The sequence below is a fragment of the Sarcophilus harrisii genome, chromosome 4, assembly GCF_902635505.1.
Source record: "Sarcophilus harrisii chromosome 4, mSarHar1.11, whole genome shotgun sequence".
Classification (NCBI taxonomy): Eukaryota; Metazoa; Chordata; class Mammalia; order Dasyuromorphia; family Dasyuridae; genus Sarcophilus; species Sarcophilus harrisii.
In genome coordinates, this window is record NC_045429.1 from 223788860 (window position 1) to 223807794 (window position 18935).

General features: G+C 31.2%; 1 protein-coding gene across 15 annotated transcripts in view; it reads left to right on the plus strand.

Moving 5' to 3' along the window:
- SNAP91 (synaptosome associated protein 91) overlaps positions 1-18935 on the plus strand; it is a 144337-nt gene that overhangs the window by 76607 nt on the left and 48795 nt on the right. For 12 of the 15 annotated variants that reach the window (XM_031964565.1, XM_031964572.1, XM_031964576.1 and 9 more), the window contains exons 10-12: positions 8037-8107; positions 9650-9655; positions 16907-16934. In XM_031964565.1, coding sequence (XP_031820425.1) covers positions 8037-8107; positions 9650-9655; positions 16907-16934 — 105 coding nt within the window. The remainder of the gene's footprint in view (positions 1-8036; positions 8108-9649; positions 9656-16906; positions 16935-18935) is intronic. The other 3 variants (XM_031964571.1, XM_031964574.1, XM_031964575.1) reach the window with 1 other exon arrangement.

The window sequence follows — 18935 nt, forward strand, 5'->3', positions numbered from 1 at the left end:
AATATATTAATATGTAATTTTATGTTAAAAAACAAATTTTTTTCATTATCTTACATCTTAGTCCTCTGTTTTATTTTACGTGGTATCCTTAAACATTATTTTAAAATTCAATATAGAACAGCTTGAAAAAATGGTATCTTAAAATCAATTAAATTAAATGTTAAATTTCATAAATTAGACCTAAAATTAAAAATAATATTGCATTGTAAAATACCTAAAATAATTCGCATCTTGCAGGTTATTTTATTTGCTTCTAGTTGATGGTACTATATTTAGTATGAATATTTTGTGCTAAAATAAGATAGTATTTTTTGAAGTTTGTAACTAAATAAGATATTTAATTGAAAATGTAGCTAAAAATACGTTTTGTCAGTTTTGTATAGAAATTTAAATTTAATCTGCATTAGTGACATTTTCTCCATCACTTTTTTAAGTCTAGACAAATCAATAGAACAATGTATTAAAACCTGATTTGTAGCTCTTGATGATTTATCAGGTATAAAATGCTCACCCTGAACATTTAATATTTGTGTCTCAGAGCCAATTTGAAGTGACTCCCACATAACCCTGGTACAGTCCATTATTAGACCTATTCTTTAAAATGTTTGCAATTTAGAAGAACCTACTACTGACAAAAATCTTTGAGAACCTAACATCACCTCCAGGAAACGGAATGTTTATTGTAGGTTATTAAGTATGCTTTAATAAAATTTTAAATACATTTTCTCAAGTTGTATGTATTTACAAAATAATCCCAATATAGAACACAGTGATTTTAACCAAGCAGCTCTTAGAAATGTTGAATAGTCTTTATTAGCAAATAGTTAATGATTATGGCAGTAAAAAAAAAAAAAATAATGGAGTGCTTGATATATTGAATGGTTTAATTTATCTAGAGATGTTTGAGCAAAAGTATAAATGTTCATTTGAGTTCATTTTAAATGTAGTTTAATTTTAAAACTGGGAAATGGCCTAAAATATATTCATTGTTTTAGAATCCTTGTTTGTAGAAACTGAGAAAATTGACATTCATTTATGTTTTTATTACAAAAAGATATATAGGCTTGTTTGGGTTTCATTTTCCAGTAGCACTGATACCAATTTTAATTTGCATATCACTTTTCATGTTAGTTACAAAAATAAATGTTGATTTAGTAGAGCAAAGTATAACATTAAGGATACTCTTTGAATATGTCTTACCCATACATCAAAAATCATTTAAGCTTTCTTGAAAGGCAAACAGAAAAAAATCTTATTCAGTGACCCTCTGATCATCAAAGTGAACAGAAAACAGATGTGTTCTTGCCAAAGATGTTTACTTTTTTAAGTTCAAGAAGTATTCTTGGTGCAAAGTGAGGTCTTTCAGATGCTCCTATTTTTGAATACAATTGTATGAGATGTACTAAGGCTAAAATGTTGAAGAATCTCTTCCTGAAAGAGATTTATGGCCACTTGAGAGTTTGACCAAATTATCCACACAAGAAAAGCCACATGAACTAAAAATGCCTGTTGCCCAGATTGTAATAATCAAGTGGATGGACAATCTATAGATTTGATGATTAAGCATGCATACATACACATATAAAAATACACATATATTATATCTGGGACAGACTGCATAGATGAACAGTAAGTTGGGGCCAGAATTAAAAAAGAGAAGAGGGAACTGTATAGATTTCAGGAAATTGTAAAATAGCTTTAATGACCAATGATCCTAAGCTTCTCCCACAAAGGCAGATGTTTTAAATATAAATATTCTACCAATGTTTCTGGCTAGGAGTCAGAGAATATGATAATCCACAAAGAATTTAAACTGAATATTACACAAAGGACAATGGAGAAATACCTTGTAGATATGAATAAGTTGTAATATGTAACCACCAAAGAATTTAAAAGAGAATTAGGAAAATGTCAACGTGAAAGTGTATGATAAGAAAAGAAGATAGAAGGTTCATTCAGCAGCAGGGAGGGGTGACAAGTGCACAGGCTGAGGGATTCCCTGGTGACTTAGAAAGCAACACTGGGTGAGCCCCTCTGGCAAACTTAAAGGAGAACACACATATTTGTGCAGGAGGGGCGATCTTCAATAAGTAAACATTTTTTAAGTGTCTATGTGCCAGGCACTGAGAGTGAGCTCGAAATATAAAAAAGAAGCAAAAGAGAATTTCTGCCCTCAGAGAACTTGCAGTCTAATAAGTAAGACAACAAATAAATATGTACAAATAAGCTATGTACAGCATAAGAAATAAACAATTAAGAGAGGGAAGGACTAGAGTTAAGGTTTGGAAAAGGCTTTCTGTAAAAGATGTGATTTTAGTTAGGACTTAAAAGAAGTCAGTACACAAAGATGAGGAGGGAGAACAACCCAGGTTTTGGAGTCAGCCCAGAGAAAATGATTAGAGCCAAGAGACAGGATCTTGTTTTGTGGAGTAGCCAGGAGGCCAGTTCCCCTAAATTGAAGAGTGTGGGTCATGGCAAAAGGTTTTAAAAGACTGGAAAGTATGAAGGGCTACAAAAGTTACAAAAGGTTACAAAAGGCTTTAAATGCCATACAAAGAATTTTGTGTTTGATTTTGGAGGTGATAAGTTTATTAAGTTGGAGAAAGGAGACAACATGATTGGACTTGTATTTTAGGAAAATCATTTTCATAGTATAATGGAAGATGGATTGTAATGGGAAGAAACTTGAGGCAGGCAATAAGTTATTGCAATATACAAGACGTGAGATGAGGAGAGCCTGTATTAAAGTGGTACCAGTGTTAGAGGAGAGGAGACATATTTCAGAGATGTGGAAGGTGAAACTCCTAGAAAAAACTTCCAGATTGATGAGGCCAAAGATACATCCTAATATTAAATGTTGAGTAATATCTTTTTTCCTAAGCACATAAATTTTTTTTACATGTACTTAGTTTGTCTCATTTATTCTTACATTTATTTAATGTGTTTCTGTACATATAGAGAAAAGAAACCAGAAATAAGTATACAAAAATTTTTGCTACAAACAAATTAGGATCAAAGTTGTACTTTCTGTTTTTGCTGTTGCTTCTTAAGTTACATACTCACATGTAATTTCGATTTAAAAAGTCAATCATGAATCATACTTTATAATCACCTTGACCCCTTTTTAATTTTAAATGTATAGGCAAGGTGTTCTGTAAAACAGAAGTCAGTTTGGTGTACTATTTTGTTTGCAGGACATTCAATAAATAGTTGTTGCATTTTGACATGTCTTTATCCAGTCCTGGTTTAGAGAACCAAAGGAAGCTAGACGAATTCTCTGACTTAGAATTCTGGGTTCACTGTAACAATTGAATTAATTTAAAAGAAACTGAACTAAACTGGACTTTGTGGTAGTCCTCAGAAGTATTTGAAACCCTAAGGCCAGCCAGAACTCACAAATGTTCCAGGACTATGCAGAAATCTTTATACTTTTGCTTTGGAGTAGAGCCTCTAAGCCTAATTTGGAAATTTAGAGTAGAATCTGGTTAATTTCTGAAGCTGTGATATAGATGACATATATCTAAGTAACTATCTTCTGTGACTTTTTTCTATCTTTGTCTAGTAAGTGAGGGGGGAGAAAAGGAATGTGAGATCAGGAGGGATTTCTCTTGACTTGAACATGTTTTTTGAAATCTTAAGAAAAGTAGCTGCTCCTATTCACCCAAGGAATGGAAAAGAGATGGCAGGGATTCTGGGGGTTACCTTTTTCTTTCTTTACCAAAAAAACATAAGATCATCATAAAAAAAAATCATACTTCTTATAACCAGTTCTATTTTCCACCAAAAGGATTATTGGGAAAGTACTAATTTACTTTTTGATACACATGTTCTAAATTTATGATCTTTGTTTAAGAAAAACTTCTTCGACTTTTCCAACTGATCTGAAAGCCATTAGTTATAAAAATTCTCCTTTTAAAGACTGACACTGATAAATTGGTAATCCTGATATTATATTATTATTAATCTTCTATTTCTTAAAAGCTATCCTTTTGTTCTTTGGATCTGTGTTCTGATTCCATTAGTGTCTACTAATTTTGGCTCTATTTTTCCTTGAATAACTCAGGATACTGTTACTTTTGCATACTATTTATTCCTTTGCTTCCTTTAACAATGACAAAGTCATTTTGGAGATTTGAGACATAATCCTTGAATTGTGTTGGGAAAAAAATTTTCAAGAAAATAAAATCAAAGTACTTTCTTTTTTCATTGAAAAGGATTAACTTATTTCTACTGGGTTACTAAATGTAATTATTGTTGTTTGAAATAGTTAAGTTTTGAGGTACTTTTCCATTCTATATTTCTTTAAAAATGTTGACTTGATTTACTTTTGTATCAGCTATATTGACATCATGATCAGATATAAATTTTCTTGGTTATACACTCTAACAAGCTAAATATGCTTGTAAAACCGTATTTATTAATTTGCCTCTTTTTTTCTGGAGCTCCAGTCTTAACTAACAGACATTTCATAGAACATTTCAAACTGGGTGATCTGTAGGCATTTCAAATTCAGCCTTTTCACAACAGAGCGCCTCATCTTTTCCCCCTAAACCCACATCTCTTCTAAACCTCCATATTTCTACCAGTTTCCTTACCATTCAGTCACCCAGGTTCTGAACCTTAGCATTATTCGCGAGTCCTCACTTTCCTGTATCTTATATATCCACTTATTTTCCAAATTTTGTCATTTATCCTTCTACATTGTCTTGAATGTTCTCTTTTCCAATGGCCACCACCCTGGTTTGAGGCTTCATCACCTCTTGAAATGGCCTCTTAATTTTTTGTTTGTCCTTAGTCCTTAGCACAACACTTGGTATGTAATAGGCACATGATATTCATTCATTCATTGGCATCACTGCCTCAAGCCTTATTCCAAACCATCTTTCACAAAGTTGTTAAAGCACTTTTTCAGAAGTGAAAGCTGATCACTCAGTGAATTCCAGTTTCCACTTTTACATCAAGGATAAAATATAAACTCCTCTGTGGCTTTTACCTAGTTCTAACTTTTCTTTCAGCCCTATTATACTGCCATATATGATTCCCTTTGCCACACTTTATGGTTTAGGAAAATTGATTGTCTTGCTATTCCTTATAGATAGTGCTTTTGTATTGGCTGCCCTCCATGTCAGAAATGCACATTGTTCACCTGATGTTTGAAATCCTTTGTTTCCTTCAAAACATAACTGCAAGTGCCATTTTCAAATTCCTTTGCTTTACGTTTATCTTATGTATATTTTGTATATACTTATATATGTAAATATCTTTCCTCTGTTAAAATATAATCTCTTTGAACTCAAAAAATATTTTTTTATTTAGCCTTTTAAAAGTTTAGAAATTTAAGTAATATTACAAGAGAGAAATCAACAAAATTTATCTTTAACCTCTAAATTGATCCAGATTATTTCCTGATATTTAGAAATGTAGGCAGCTAGGTGCTGTAGTAGATAGAGTATTGCACTTGGAATCTTCCTTAGTTCAAATCCAAATTAAAATTATCATTAGTTGTCTGACTCTGGGCAAGTGACTTAACCCTATTCCCTATCTGTAAAACAAGTGAAGAAAATAGCAAAGCACTTCAGTAAGCCAAGAAAATACCCAATAGCATCACAAAGAATCAGACACAACTGAAAACAGGAAATTTATTGTTGTGCTAAAATATCTTTGTCTTATAGCTATTTCTATGTATTGTGCAATCTGATAAATAATTCTTTTACCTCAGAGTTTGCAATGCAGAGTAAAGTTGAAATAATTAAAATAATAAAAATTACTTTCAGCCTATTTTAAAGAATAACCTTTTAAATGAATTTCTATGCCCCCCCAAAAAAAATAAAAGAAGTATTTTGACATTTTAAGCACAAGAAGTAAAAACAATCTTTTATTCAAGTTCAAATTATATGCTTTCTATCCACCTTCTACTTCATTATACTCTTCAGAAAATAGTCATTTAACATTTATCTTAATAGCTAAAGCCAAAATTGTGGTTTTGCTGAGAGGATAATTCTGTGATAAGTGAAGAGCAATATATATTTATTCCCTTGACAATATATCTGTAGTTATAATGTAATATCAATAACACTGATATATAGAGAAAGATTTCTCATTCTAAAAAATAAGTCTAAAATTAAATAATTAATGTGATTAAAATCAAACTGGTTGATTGAACAAACCTTATTCAGTCCATAAATATTAAGCACTTATATGTAAGATGCTGGGGATAAGCAAGATAAAAACGAAAAGGAGTCCTTTCCCTAAGGACTTAATATAGGTTCAAAAAAATGTTACATTTATATATTTATGACTTTTCCATTTACCTATGTTTAATACAATTTGGCACTATTCCTTTACCAGGTGTATGACCCTGGGGAAATCATTACTCTCTCAAAATCAGTTTCCATATCTGTAAATTGGGGATAATAGTAGTATTTCCTTCACAAAGTTGTAAGAATAAATAAGATAATGTGAAATGCTTCAGAAACCTTGACCCTAAAGTCTTAAAGTGACACATATATATTAGCTTTTATTATTATCCGGTGGCATAAGTTGCTTTTGGAATAGAAATGTACAATTTCAAATTTACATTAAATTGTGAATTAGAAGAATTGTCATAGTGAGTCGTCTCAGTATTCTGCTTCTCCATTGCCAAGAGACTTATTAGAGGTCATGAATGTCTTGAATAGGTTGGGGTTGTACTTCAAAGCATTCTCTTTTCTGTTAATTGCTTATTTAGAAATTTATTGAAAATTTTATTGAACTTATCACTTGAAACTTTTCCTATTCATAGGTATATGATCAAATAAAGTTATTATAAAGCAATTAGCACAGTGTCTGGCACACAGTAGTAAGTGCTATTGTAAATGTTAGCTTTTATGTAAGCATGAAACTCTAAAAACTATGAAAATTATGTATTTTTGTATTCTTGACCTAAAATTCATATAGTGAACCATTGTTGTAAAGTCTATTTAGTGTGGGATTTCCTCACTATATTTATTTATTACATGACAAAATGATAAAAATGTAGTTGATTCTTTGATTATTTTGAGATACTATCCTTTTTTTTTAAGAAAGCCTCAAAAGATTACCTTTGAAATAATCTAGGAAATAGAAATGTGCAGAATTTTGCTGTATTTGAAATAATAGATTCATATAAAATTATTCTGAGATATTATTTTAAATTATCTTTTGATATTTTTGTTACAGAGGACAAAATTATTTTATGGTTTAAATTAAATTACATCTCAATAAAGGAAAATTTTAGTGCTTATTATTTAAAAGATCTGTACTTATTTTCCCATAATTCCTTCTTTCCCAAATTTCCCCCTATCCTTAGTGTTTTCATTTGGACATACAATAGTGAGATTTTACTGTATTGTTTACAAATTTGCTTTAGAAATATTCCTATCTTGGATTCACTTAACTATTCTTATGTTCTTAGTATGGGGATGGATGTGCTGAACTTTAGCTGATAAATTTCTTTCCAAGAATAAGTATTAAACTTTTTTTTTGTCTTCTGTATTTGATATGCTGGAATCTCACAAAGAGGAGCTAGATGGTACAGTAAAAAAAATTGCTGGACCTGGAACCAAGAAGATTCATTTTCCTGAGTTCAAATGTGACCCAGTACTTACTAGCTATGTGATCCTGAGCAAGTCATTTAATACTCTTTGCCAGTTTCCTCATCTGTAAAACTAGCTGGAGAAGGAAATGGCAAGCCATTCCACTATCTTTGTCAAGGAAAAAAGTCACAAAGGAGTCACAAATAGTTGGAAAGAACTGAAAAGAACCAAACAACAACAAACCTCACAGTAATTCTGTTTATTGTAGAGTCAGATTAGATATAATATGTATCTCTCTTGGATCCTGTCTAGTGGAGTTCAATTATTGCAATATTAAAAAACCTTATCTGAAAAAATCTTACATGTTCAGTAGAATTCTACTATGAATTTCTAGGATTTGGTTATAATCTAGTTCCAGGGTTTTTAACTTTGGCAAGCTAAGGGAAAAGAATGTAGACATTCACTTTTACTTTTTTATTATAGGCTCCGAGCAGTCTTATGGAGACACTTGAACAGCATCTAAATACATTAGAAGGAAAGAAAACTGGAAACAAGTATGCTTTAGTCGTATATTCTGAAGTGTGTATGTGTATGTATTATGGGGGGATCTTTGCTAGCTTTTAAAAAAAAGTGATTTATAGTGTCATTTATAAATGACATCCTTCCTTCTGGCCCAGTTCCTATTATTGGAAGATTTTTTTTTTTAATTAGATGATTTTTCAAAAATATTCAACTCAAGTAATAGGATTTTGTTTTTGATAGCAATTATATTGACCCATATGAATCTTAATGATTCTTTATGTTAAGTGATTTGCACTTTTTCAAATTAACTTATAAAATGTGTCTTTATTGGCAGTATAATTTCTTTCTAATGCAATTCTGAGTTAAACATTAAAAAGCTTTTGTTTTTCTCTTGCTGGTTGAAAGATCCTTCACTTTTCCTTTGTAGAAATTCTTAAGCTGTAGTCTTCACTCCCTCTTTCTCCTACCTTGGACCCTAACTGACTATTGGGGAAGACAAATGAACAGAAAAACAATTTGGCACCTTAATTAGATTCTGAAAATACTATTTTAATTGGTTTTCAATTTCATAGTAGATGCAAAAATAGATTTATAACTGATTTCCTTGTCTCTGGTCACACCATATTGTTTACAAAATTGAAATTATCTTTCTAAAGCTATATTTGTATTATTCCCATCCCCTATTCAAAAATTTTCTATAGCCTTTAGTCCAAATTTCTTAGCCTAAATTCAAGGCTTTGACCTCACCCTATACCTCTGGTTTATTTCCCACTCCTTCCTTAGAGAAGCCTGTACCCTCTACAACAGTATTTAGCAGGACTTAAATTTTGTTATTTCCTTGGTTTGAAGGAAACATTTCTTTTCCATAAAATTACCTTTTTCACCCTCTTTGTCAATAAAATCCATCTCATGTCCTAACACTTATATGAAGTCATTCCTGACCACCTCAATCAGAAGTTCTCTCTATTCTAAAATCCTTAATTATTTTTCTGCTTCATTTTTTAGGTATTTTTGTGTTAAAAGAGCTAAAATTGTGCCCTGTTCTATTCTTTATATTTTCCATGTTGTTTTTGTATACAGGGATTATGTAATAAGTATTTGTTGATGGTTGCATCCACCATCAATTAAACAAACATACTAAGTTAAGAACAGAAAAGTCAGCAGAGATAGTCCAAAAATTTTCAGATGATTGATGAACCTTGACCTGCAAAGAGATTTTAGCCAGTCCATAATCCATTACAATTATTTTTTCCTCTTTTTTGTCAAGTTTATAATTTACTAAAGGAAGCTAGTAGCTGACATTTTTACATACAAAAAGAATGCATAACCTTATTTTTAAAAGTTCATAACTTAATTATTTTATTTTATACTCAACCTTTGGACAAAGTAAATGCTTTTCCACCCTTTTATTTCAGCTCACTTTATATCTACCAAAAATCCTTTTCCCCTGAATTGTGAGTTTGTCCAGAGCATTTTTGGCCTTATGTTAATCTGCTTATCCCTAATTAAAATTAACAGACTTAGTAGTTAACTATTTTCATTTTTCTATATTTGTGCTTACCTGGGAACTTAAGTGATGGGTAAGTACTTACTATATTGAGTGTTTACTTTGCATTCAGTTATTACTGTGTATGCAAAAATACTCATAAAGTGAAATTTAATATATTTAGAACATCTAAATGTCAAGTTTTTATTTGTTTTCTAATTTGTTGTCTTTTTCAGTGGTGCTTTTCAGTCTCTCAGAGTAGATGGCATAGATTAATAGTTAATGGGCTGTTATTTATGCCTTCTTGAGATGGGGTAAAAACTTTTTTGAACCTTCTCCAGAAACATATTCCACTAGGCTTAGTCTCTATAATCTCAAAGATTTTACTTCTTTTTGTAAATTCTTACACAAATTTGAAGTTATCAAAGAGGCAATTTCATGAAAATAGAATTTTTTATTTTCTATCATCCGTATAAAGTAAGTCTGATCTATAGTTCTGAGATGAGATTTAAATGCTCTTAGAAGAAAATCTACAAGTTTATGTTGATACTTTGTTTATTTCCAGGATTATATAAACTACTCTTTGGTATTCTTCTGAGATTTCTATAACATTATACAAAATTCTTTTGTATTTTATCTCTTGAAATATTCCATGGACAAAAAGGGATTTCATTTCTATGTGATTATATTTTGAAATATATTTTAAAAACCTTTAGTAATTTTAACTAAAGTTATATAGATGGGGAAAATCTGAGATCAGTTTTCTGTGCTTTCCTTTTAAGAGTAAAAATCTGATATATTCAGTACTATGTGGATTATCATGTACATAATTAATTTTATCTCAATATTGGGATCAATAAAGGATAATATCAGATTTATTGGACATTTTGAATAGAACTGAATCATTTGAAATTTCTATGAATGTCTAGAATTGTAGAGCTGGAAGGGGCCTTATATCACTTAGCCCCATATTTTAACTTACTGTGCAGGACATTTTCTGCTATGTTATTTTTAATCATCCCAAGTATTGTGAGATGCTATCTGAAGCAGTCATTCTTTTTTCTTTCAGTAATAAAATGCTATATTTCCAGCCCTTATTGAGGTGGTAGGGTTCTCCTAGGCAGAGAAACAAAATCTATCATAAATCAGTGATTTGAATATTGCCTTAAAATATTAACTAAGACAATTTCATGAAACTGTTCCTTTTATCAAGGAAAAATAACATATATAGAAAATGAAACCAATTTAAGATTTTGTTTATAAAGAACAAAATATAAAGTGTTCTACTTATACACTTTTGAAATTTAAAAAAAAATTAAAAACTCAGCTCATTTATATTGAATTGCATGACTAACTAACAGTTTGTTCAAATTTATTAAGTTATATAATAAATTCATTTAAAAGCCTTGATTGGTATGGGATAAAAGGCGGCATAAAAGTAGACCTCTAAGACATAAAATATTTTCAGATCAGTCTTTCCTATCCCTACCTCCCCAGTTGCTAATGCCTTCTTCACTTACTCAAACTGCCTTCTATTTATTCTGTTTACTATTGCATTCTCTATTAAAAAGTAAGATCCTTGAAGGCAGGAACTGGTTTTTTTTGTTTTGAGTTTTGCCTTTATTTATATCCTCAGTGCTTAGCATAATAAATCACATATGGGAAAAACTTAATAGATACTTATTGATTTTACCTTCTGGTATAGCAGTAGTTGCCATATATTTTGTTGTTGGTAGGGGCTGAAATGTTTTTAAACTTTGCCAGATATGAGAAAATTCATTCATGATAGTTACAGAAAATAATAGCTTTTTTATATTACTCTTTTGTCATAATTGGTCTTGCTAGTTAAATCATACTATCAAATCCACAGCAATTTTTGTTCAGTGGTAGCCTTAATATACCTTTACAAAACCATAAAAAATTAAACCAAAACTTATTTGGTAATTGTCATATTATATTAATAAAATACACAAAACTTGTCACTCTAAAAGGTTATCGAAAAGTTAATATTTCCTTACCAAAAAGGCAGAAGATTATTAATGGACATTTTAGAGCACATGATGAATAACATTTTCTAAAAAGCAAACAAAATTACCTTTGGAACAAGCCAACGTCACAGAGTTGTGCAAATTTTTGTTAAATAATCTCAACTGGCTTTTTATTAAAACAAAATAATCTTTTTACACCTTCCTCTTTCACCTCAATTCACTCTTCTACTTACTGTAGCATCTTTTCCAAATCTTTTTATCATTCCTCAAATCTCTCATCTCTTTGCCCTCATTCTTTCAACTGAGAATTTTGCTTTATATTTTACTGGGGGAAAAAGGCCATTTGATAACATCTCCCTCTTTTCTATCCTCCTTCTCAACTCACATCATTCATATGTCTGCAGGCATTTTCTCTTTTTTTACTTGTCTCATATAAAAAGGTGATTCTTCTTGCCAAAGCAAATCTTTTTGTGTGAACAAGTGACCTCATTCTATCCCTTCTCTAGATATTCTTCTAACATTTTTGTTCTCTAGGTTATCTTGACTCTGCCTCCTGCTTGCTTCCCTGCATCCTACAAACATTCTAATAAATATTCTTAAAAACTCTCATTTGATCCATCCATTTTATTCTTCCCTTGGCTATTATCCCATAACTCCTTTACTTTAGTGGTTAAACTCTTTGAGTAAACCATCTACAATTGGCCTCTACTTCTCACTTTATAACTTGTCTCCTTACTGCTTTTCCAGTTTTCTTATACTTTATCCCTCTCTACTTATTCTGTGTATATAGATATATGGTATTCTAACTCCTGACCCCTATCATTTTTATGACTGCCTCCCATACCTCAAATTCTCTCTCTCTTCATCTTTTATCTCCTGGTTCCCTAGCTTTCTCAAGTTCCAGTTAAAATTCCACTTTCTATAAGATGTCTTTTCCATTTTCCCCTTCATGCCAATTTCTTCTCATATCTCCAATTTATTATATATACATCTACTTTCTATATAGTTGTTTGCATATTATCTCTCCCATGGGACTGAGTGATCTCCAAAAGAACAGGGATTTTGTTTTCTACCTTTCTTTCTTTTCTGCCCAGTACTTAGTACAATGCTTGGGATCTAGCAAATACTTAATAAGTATTTCTTTACTGACAAGTAAAGGTCACTTGTATCAGGTCCAATACCATTACAGTATCTAATGTAACTTGCCAAAAGTGATTTTTCTGTGGATAGAATCAATGAAATAGTTCAGTGTAAAGAATAGAACAAAAAGGCCCTCTATGGAAAATATCCAAATAAATTAAAATAGCAATTATATTGACAAACTAGCATTGGACAAATGACTAAGTTGTATGAATTTTTTTGTGGATATGGAGTTTTATGATGGCTATTTATAAACACATCATTGCAACCAAAGATGATAAAAGGATTAATTCTTTTTTTTTTTTTTTGGAGCATCTTTTTTTTTATTTTAAAACTTTATATTTTTAAAACATATGCATAGATAGTTTTCAATATTCACCCTTGCAAAACCTTGGGTTCCAAATTTTTTTCTCCCTGCCTTTCCCTGATCCCCCTCCCTTAGATAACACTCAGTTCCTATAGTCCTCTCTGGTGCAGATGGTTCTCTCCATCACAAGAACATTGGATCTGGCCTGAATCACCTCGTTAATGAAAAGAGCCATGTCCATCAGAATTGATTATCATATAATCTTATTGTTTCTGTGTACAATGTTCTCTCGATTCTAGTCACTTCATTTAGCATCAGTTCATGTTAGTCTCTCCAGGCCTTTCTAAAATCATCCTGCTGGTCATTTCTTATAGAACAATAATATGTTATGGAATATACTATATGCTATATACCATAACTATTCGGCCATTCTCCAACTAATGGACATCGACTCAATTTCCAGTTTCCTGCCACTACAAAAAGGGCTGCCACTAGCAGTTTTGCACATGTGGGTCCTTTTTCCTAAAAGGATTATTCTTAACAAGGTTAAACTTAGTAATCATTGTAGATAATGCAGTAAAGTGGTAAAATTGTGAAAGATCTTAAAGTGAAACTTAGCATTTGCTGAATACCTAAAAACATAATCTAGAATTCTACATAACTTCACTACCATTTATTGATTTGACAAATTCTCATACTACAAATACTGGACCCAGAACATTTTCACGGGTTGAACTATTGCCCACAATTACCTGTACTTAATGTGGATCCATAAAGATGTACATTTTTAATAAATGTCATCATTCCAAATGCTCATAACTGCAAGGGAAAAATCAATTAACTCCTAATGATAGATTTAGAACTAGTAGTATTGTTAAAGGTTATCTCTTTAAATCCCATTATTTTACAGATGAGGAAACTTAAGCCAAGAAGGTGTTAAGTAACTTGTCTGAGATCATAACAATGGCAAATCTCAGAACAATTTTGGGGTTTTTTTTTTTCCTGTTTTTGAGGAAAAGTTTTTTTTTAAACCTCCTTTCTTGTCCTGGTTTCCCACTCACTTACCTCCCATGGCTAGCTAGTGTGCAATCATTAAAAAGATTTTAGATCCAGGACAGCACAAACTCCAGAAACAAGAAGAAAAACCTATAATTAAAAAAAAAAAAAAGATCTAAATTATATCCCCAAATGTTTCTTCAAGTGAGACTCTTTTTTTCTCTCCACAGCAGATCCCCCTATTGATCTGATCTGATCTGATATCAAATCATGTTCCTCTCACCTTTCAGCCAGAAATCAAATAAACAACAAAATAAGTCAAAGGCTTGGATATGAAAGCAAAAAATACAAAAAACAAAACAAAACAAAAACATTCAACAGGCAAACCTTGGCTCAGGTAAGAGGAGCAAGGGAGTTAGCTGGTCAAGAAAATAGTGAAATCCCTTGGGGTTCCATGTCAGAAAATCTTTCAGAGGGGAGCAACACAAGGATGGGAATACCAACTGAGATCTCCTAGATTTAGGATAGTCACAATAGTCACAATTTGAACACAGTGGCTATGCCAGGAGACAATAGAGTGTCTTATTATTTCCAGGTCTTATTACTTCAAATGTAGCAGTTTTTTTCCTATAAGTTGTTGCACTGCTTTTATTCTCTATTTTTATTAACAATATCACCATTTTCCCGTCATCCAGATCTCAAACATGATTCCCTATATCTAATCATTTCTTAAAACCTATGTTCAAAACAGTTGTTTTCTCTTAAAATTATAGTGTAGGAAGAGACTTGAGAGCTCATCTAATTCAGTCTCTACCTGATCAAGATTCCCCTACATTATAGTTCCAGTTTTTCCAAATTCCAATTCCAACAATTCCAAATAGTAGGAATATTAGTTTTTACTCGTCTTCATTGTAAAACTCTGATGCTTTTACTCATTACTCCTCATTTTGCCCTCTGGGTCCAAGAACAGCAAATGTTATTTTTCTTTCTTTGTCATCTCTGAACATAACTTAATATTATTAATTTGTGCCATACATATCTTCTCTTCAGCAGGCTAAACACTCCTGTTCCTCCACTTAAAGGTTGTATGGCATGGTCTTGAGTCTTCTTGCTATCCTTGTTGCCTTTTTCTGGATATTCTCTAGATTATCAACATCCTCTCCAAAAGAATGTGGCACATAGAACAATACTTAAGAAACAACTTGATTGGGGGAAAGTACAAGTTGGTATCTTACTCATTTGAGACTGCATCTCATGACACATTAGGATTTGGCAAGATGGAGAAGAGGTTGTATGTGAGTTTTGGCTTTGGTAGGTTTTTCTTTTGTTTTTTGAGGGGGCAGCCATGTCTTCCTCTAAATCATATAATCCACTAAAGCCCCCAGATCAAACTAGTCAAGCCTTACCCTATCCCATATTATATTTTTGTGAACTTTATCTTTTTAATTCAGTTATAGGACTTTAATATTTATCCTTGTTGAATTTCATCACATTAGATTTATAGTTTTATTTTATGACATGGCTATTTTTTTTAAATTTTCTTCCTAAAGAGAGCTTATACTACACCAAACACCAGTTATCCATTTGAGCCTCTCATGATGCCAACCTTGCCCTCTCTATATTCTGATGCTACTGTTCCTTGTGGTAAGGTCTATAGAATGTAGAAATTTTTAGCCTTTTGGTATTTTTGCTACATTTTTTAGCTATGGTTAGATATTTACCCTCATTTATTGAACCAGGAACAAGTTTTGAGGTTATTGTATAAGAGAATACAGAATTGTAGTGACATTAGGGGGAGTTTTCTTTTGTCCTGAAGGAGTTTTATGATAGATATGTCAGGTGAAATAGACTTTAGTCATCAGGATGTACAAATTATGCCACGATTCCTTTGAACAGTTGGTTTAAAACGTCATTCACATTAGTTCTGCCTATGTAAATAAACCTTAGTAGATCCTATTCTTAATAAGTTTTCAGTCATTTGCTTATTTCTTTAACACAACTATTTTTTCAAAACATGTAAAAGTTTTTGCTTTTGCAGACTGTAAAGTTTTTGCAGACTCATAATATTCACTTTTATTTTCCTTTATATATATATATATTTTTTTTAATTTTTCTACACTTGAGGTAGGAGCTTCTCCAGTTTTAGTATAGTCATTTTTCTGATGTGTGGAAATGTCATAAGGGATGAATAAGGTATTGAATTTCTGGAAATATTTAAAGCAGAAATGATATTGAGATATCACTTTATAGAAATTCTTCTATGTGCAACCTTAACAAGATTGCTGCAAGGAAAGCACTTTCTAAATTACACAATTCTGTATGAATTCAGATTGTTCTTATCACCAGGAGTATTAGGTCAATAGATTGATTCTAAATCTAGTTATAATATTAATTGTTACTTTGCCCAAGTCACTCCACCACTCTGCTTTACAAAATAGATCTTTAAAGTTTCTTCCAGTTCTAAAATTCTATAATTTGATAAAATAACAAAGAAAATAATATTTAAAGATGGTAGTGTTATTTAATTTTAAAAATCTTTAAGTCCTAGAAAATGTTGTTATTAAACTTTGTTTTTATGCTAAAGTTAGTATTTCTAATGGATGCTTGAAGTGTCATTTTATACATGGACACTATATGTTTATGTTAGCATGTTAGATCTTTATTTCATTCATTCATTTATTTATTTATTGCTCAGGCAATTGGGGTTAAGTGACTTGCCCAGGATCACACACCCAGGAAGTGTTAAGTATCTGAGATCAAATTTGAGCTCAGGTCTTCCTGACTTCAGGGCTGGTGCTCTATGTACTACACCACTTAGTTAACCCCAGATCTTTATATTTTTGACATTACTTGAAATGTTTTTTGTTTTTTTTCACAAACTTTCCTTTTTAAACTTTTCTCAATTAAATTTTAGATCTGGTGCTCCCTCTCCATTGAGTAAGGTAAGTCTTATTTTCTGCATTAGAAAAATAATAACAATAATACAGCAAAGCATTGCCTACTTGGCTTTTTCATCTTGAAAGCTGACTCATTTCTCTAAAGTTACATTATTAACTTTAGATATGTTTCTTACTCTAGTCAAAGTTTTGAAACATCCTGAATTGTGTATGATTTAATCATATATTTGATTGATTTATATTGCTCAAATAGTGGAAATTACGCCAGGCATCTTAAATGCCTAGATTAAGATATCAGATACAAGAGAATTCACTAATATCAATTACTTTTAAGCAACCCAGGACATCAGTAAATATTTATTAAGCTTACAAAATAATATAATTAAAGATCCTGCCTCTGATATTTACTACTTTATGTGGCTTTGGCCAAGTCATTTAAATCCCTGGGCCTCAGTTTCCTTACCTTGAAGATTGGACTAGAGGGCCTCTCCATATTCTCTTCCAATTCTAAATTCATAATCAAGGATCCTAATTAGGATCAACATTATACCTTGAAATGTTTTTGTTTTTCTCTTTATAATTAATGGTTGTTGGCATCATGAGAGACTCAACCATTAATTATATTTAATTAATAATTAAATATAATTAATAATATATTAATTATAATTAAAAGGGACTCATCCCTTTGCTATCATAAAACATAGCTAATTTTTTATCTATATGTATATACTGCTAATGGGTAAAATTACTAGATAGCAGTATATAAACTTTTTCTGATATATGCTAAGGATAACAAAATTTCAGGAATATTCATTGGATAGTTTTAGTATTATTTGTTGTAATCTAGTTCATGTATTGGTCAAATCAGATTGAAATTTGTCTCATTTATCTTTTTTATTGTTGTTAACATCCAGAAATTTTGCTTGGTTGCCCACTTATGTATCTTACCAAGAATTGTACTGTTAACAGGCAGTTTTACAAAGTTAACTGTTTATATTCATTCTTAAGGCAAGAGTTGTAACAAAAATGATGTCACTCTTTGTTTATATTGGTATACCTATATCAAGCCTATTGTTATAGTTGAAGAATGTCTGAATTTCATTTAGATGTGTTAATTCTCATAGCCAAAATTTAGCATATATAATTTTCATATGAAAACCAGATATAGTTTAGTAGTTTCTATCACTTTGAAGATATTATTTCATATTTGAACTATATCCTAATTCTTGTTTAGAAAAGAAAAAAGATATGTGTAGCATTGTGCAAAACAGAAATCCATGTAGTGCTTTTGTTTCTTGACTTAATGTGTTCTGTAACTGGTATTCTATTTAATTCTGATTTCTTGCTTACAATTTGTAGGTTTGAAACAAGTACTGTTTTGCTTCTGAACAACTATGAGACACATAGCTTTTAACCCTGAGGTGTCTCCCAAAAATATTCACTTTTTTGATCCTTTTTCTGGAGTAGTTTTCTAAAAACAAAACAAACAAAAACAATCCTAAAACTTTAGGATATTTTTTTTTTAATTTGCTTATCCAGTTAGGTTAGTGGTATATTTATTTGATTATAATCTTGAAGTATTTGTTGTTCAATTAATTCTTTAAGTGGAAATGAGATTTCTGTGACTGGTTTGCTTTGATACCAGGCAGATGCTCACCTCCTATTGATATTAATTTTCTGAGAACATGAGAAAGTGGAATTAGCTCATGAAAGAAAGCAAAGATAGCATAATGGCTAACCACAACTTTTAAGTATTTATTTAATGTTTCAACTGTCTTCATGTGATATTTACCAAGTCTGCCTCAAACTGAACTAATCCAGAAAAAGGATTTATAGGCTTTGTTATTCTTTTTCAGCTGGTTGTGTCAGATTAGTGGGTGGATATGCACAAGATATCCTCAAGCTGCCACTGACTTGAAACATGCTTAAGAGTCATTCTTTGCCATCTCTGAATTGTTTTGTAAGTTGGATTTTTAGACACTAAAGACATGCAGGATGATTTCTCAATAAAAGTAGGTCTAAGAAGGGAAGGGAAAAAAGTGGCAG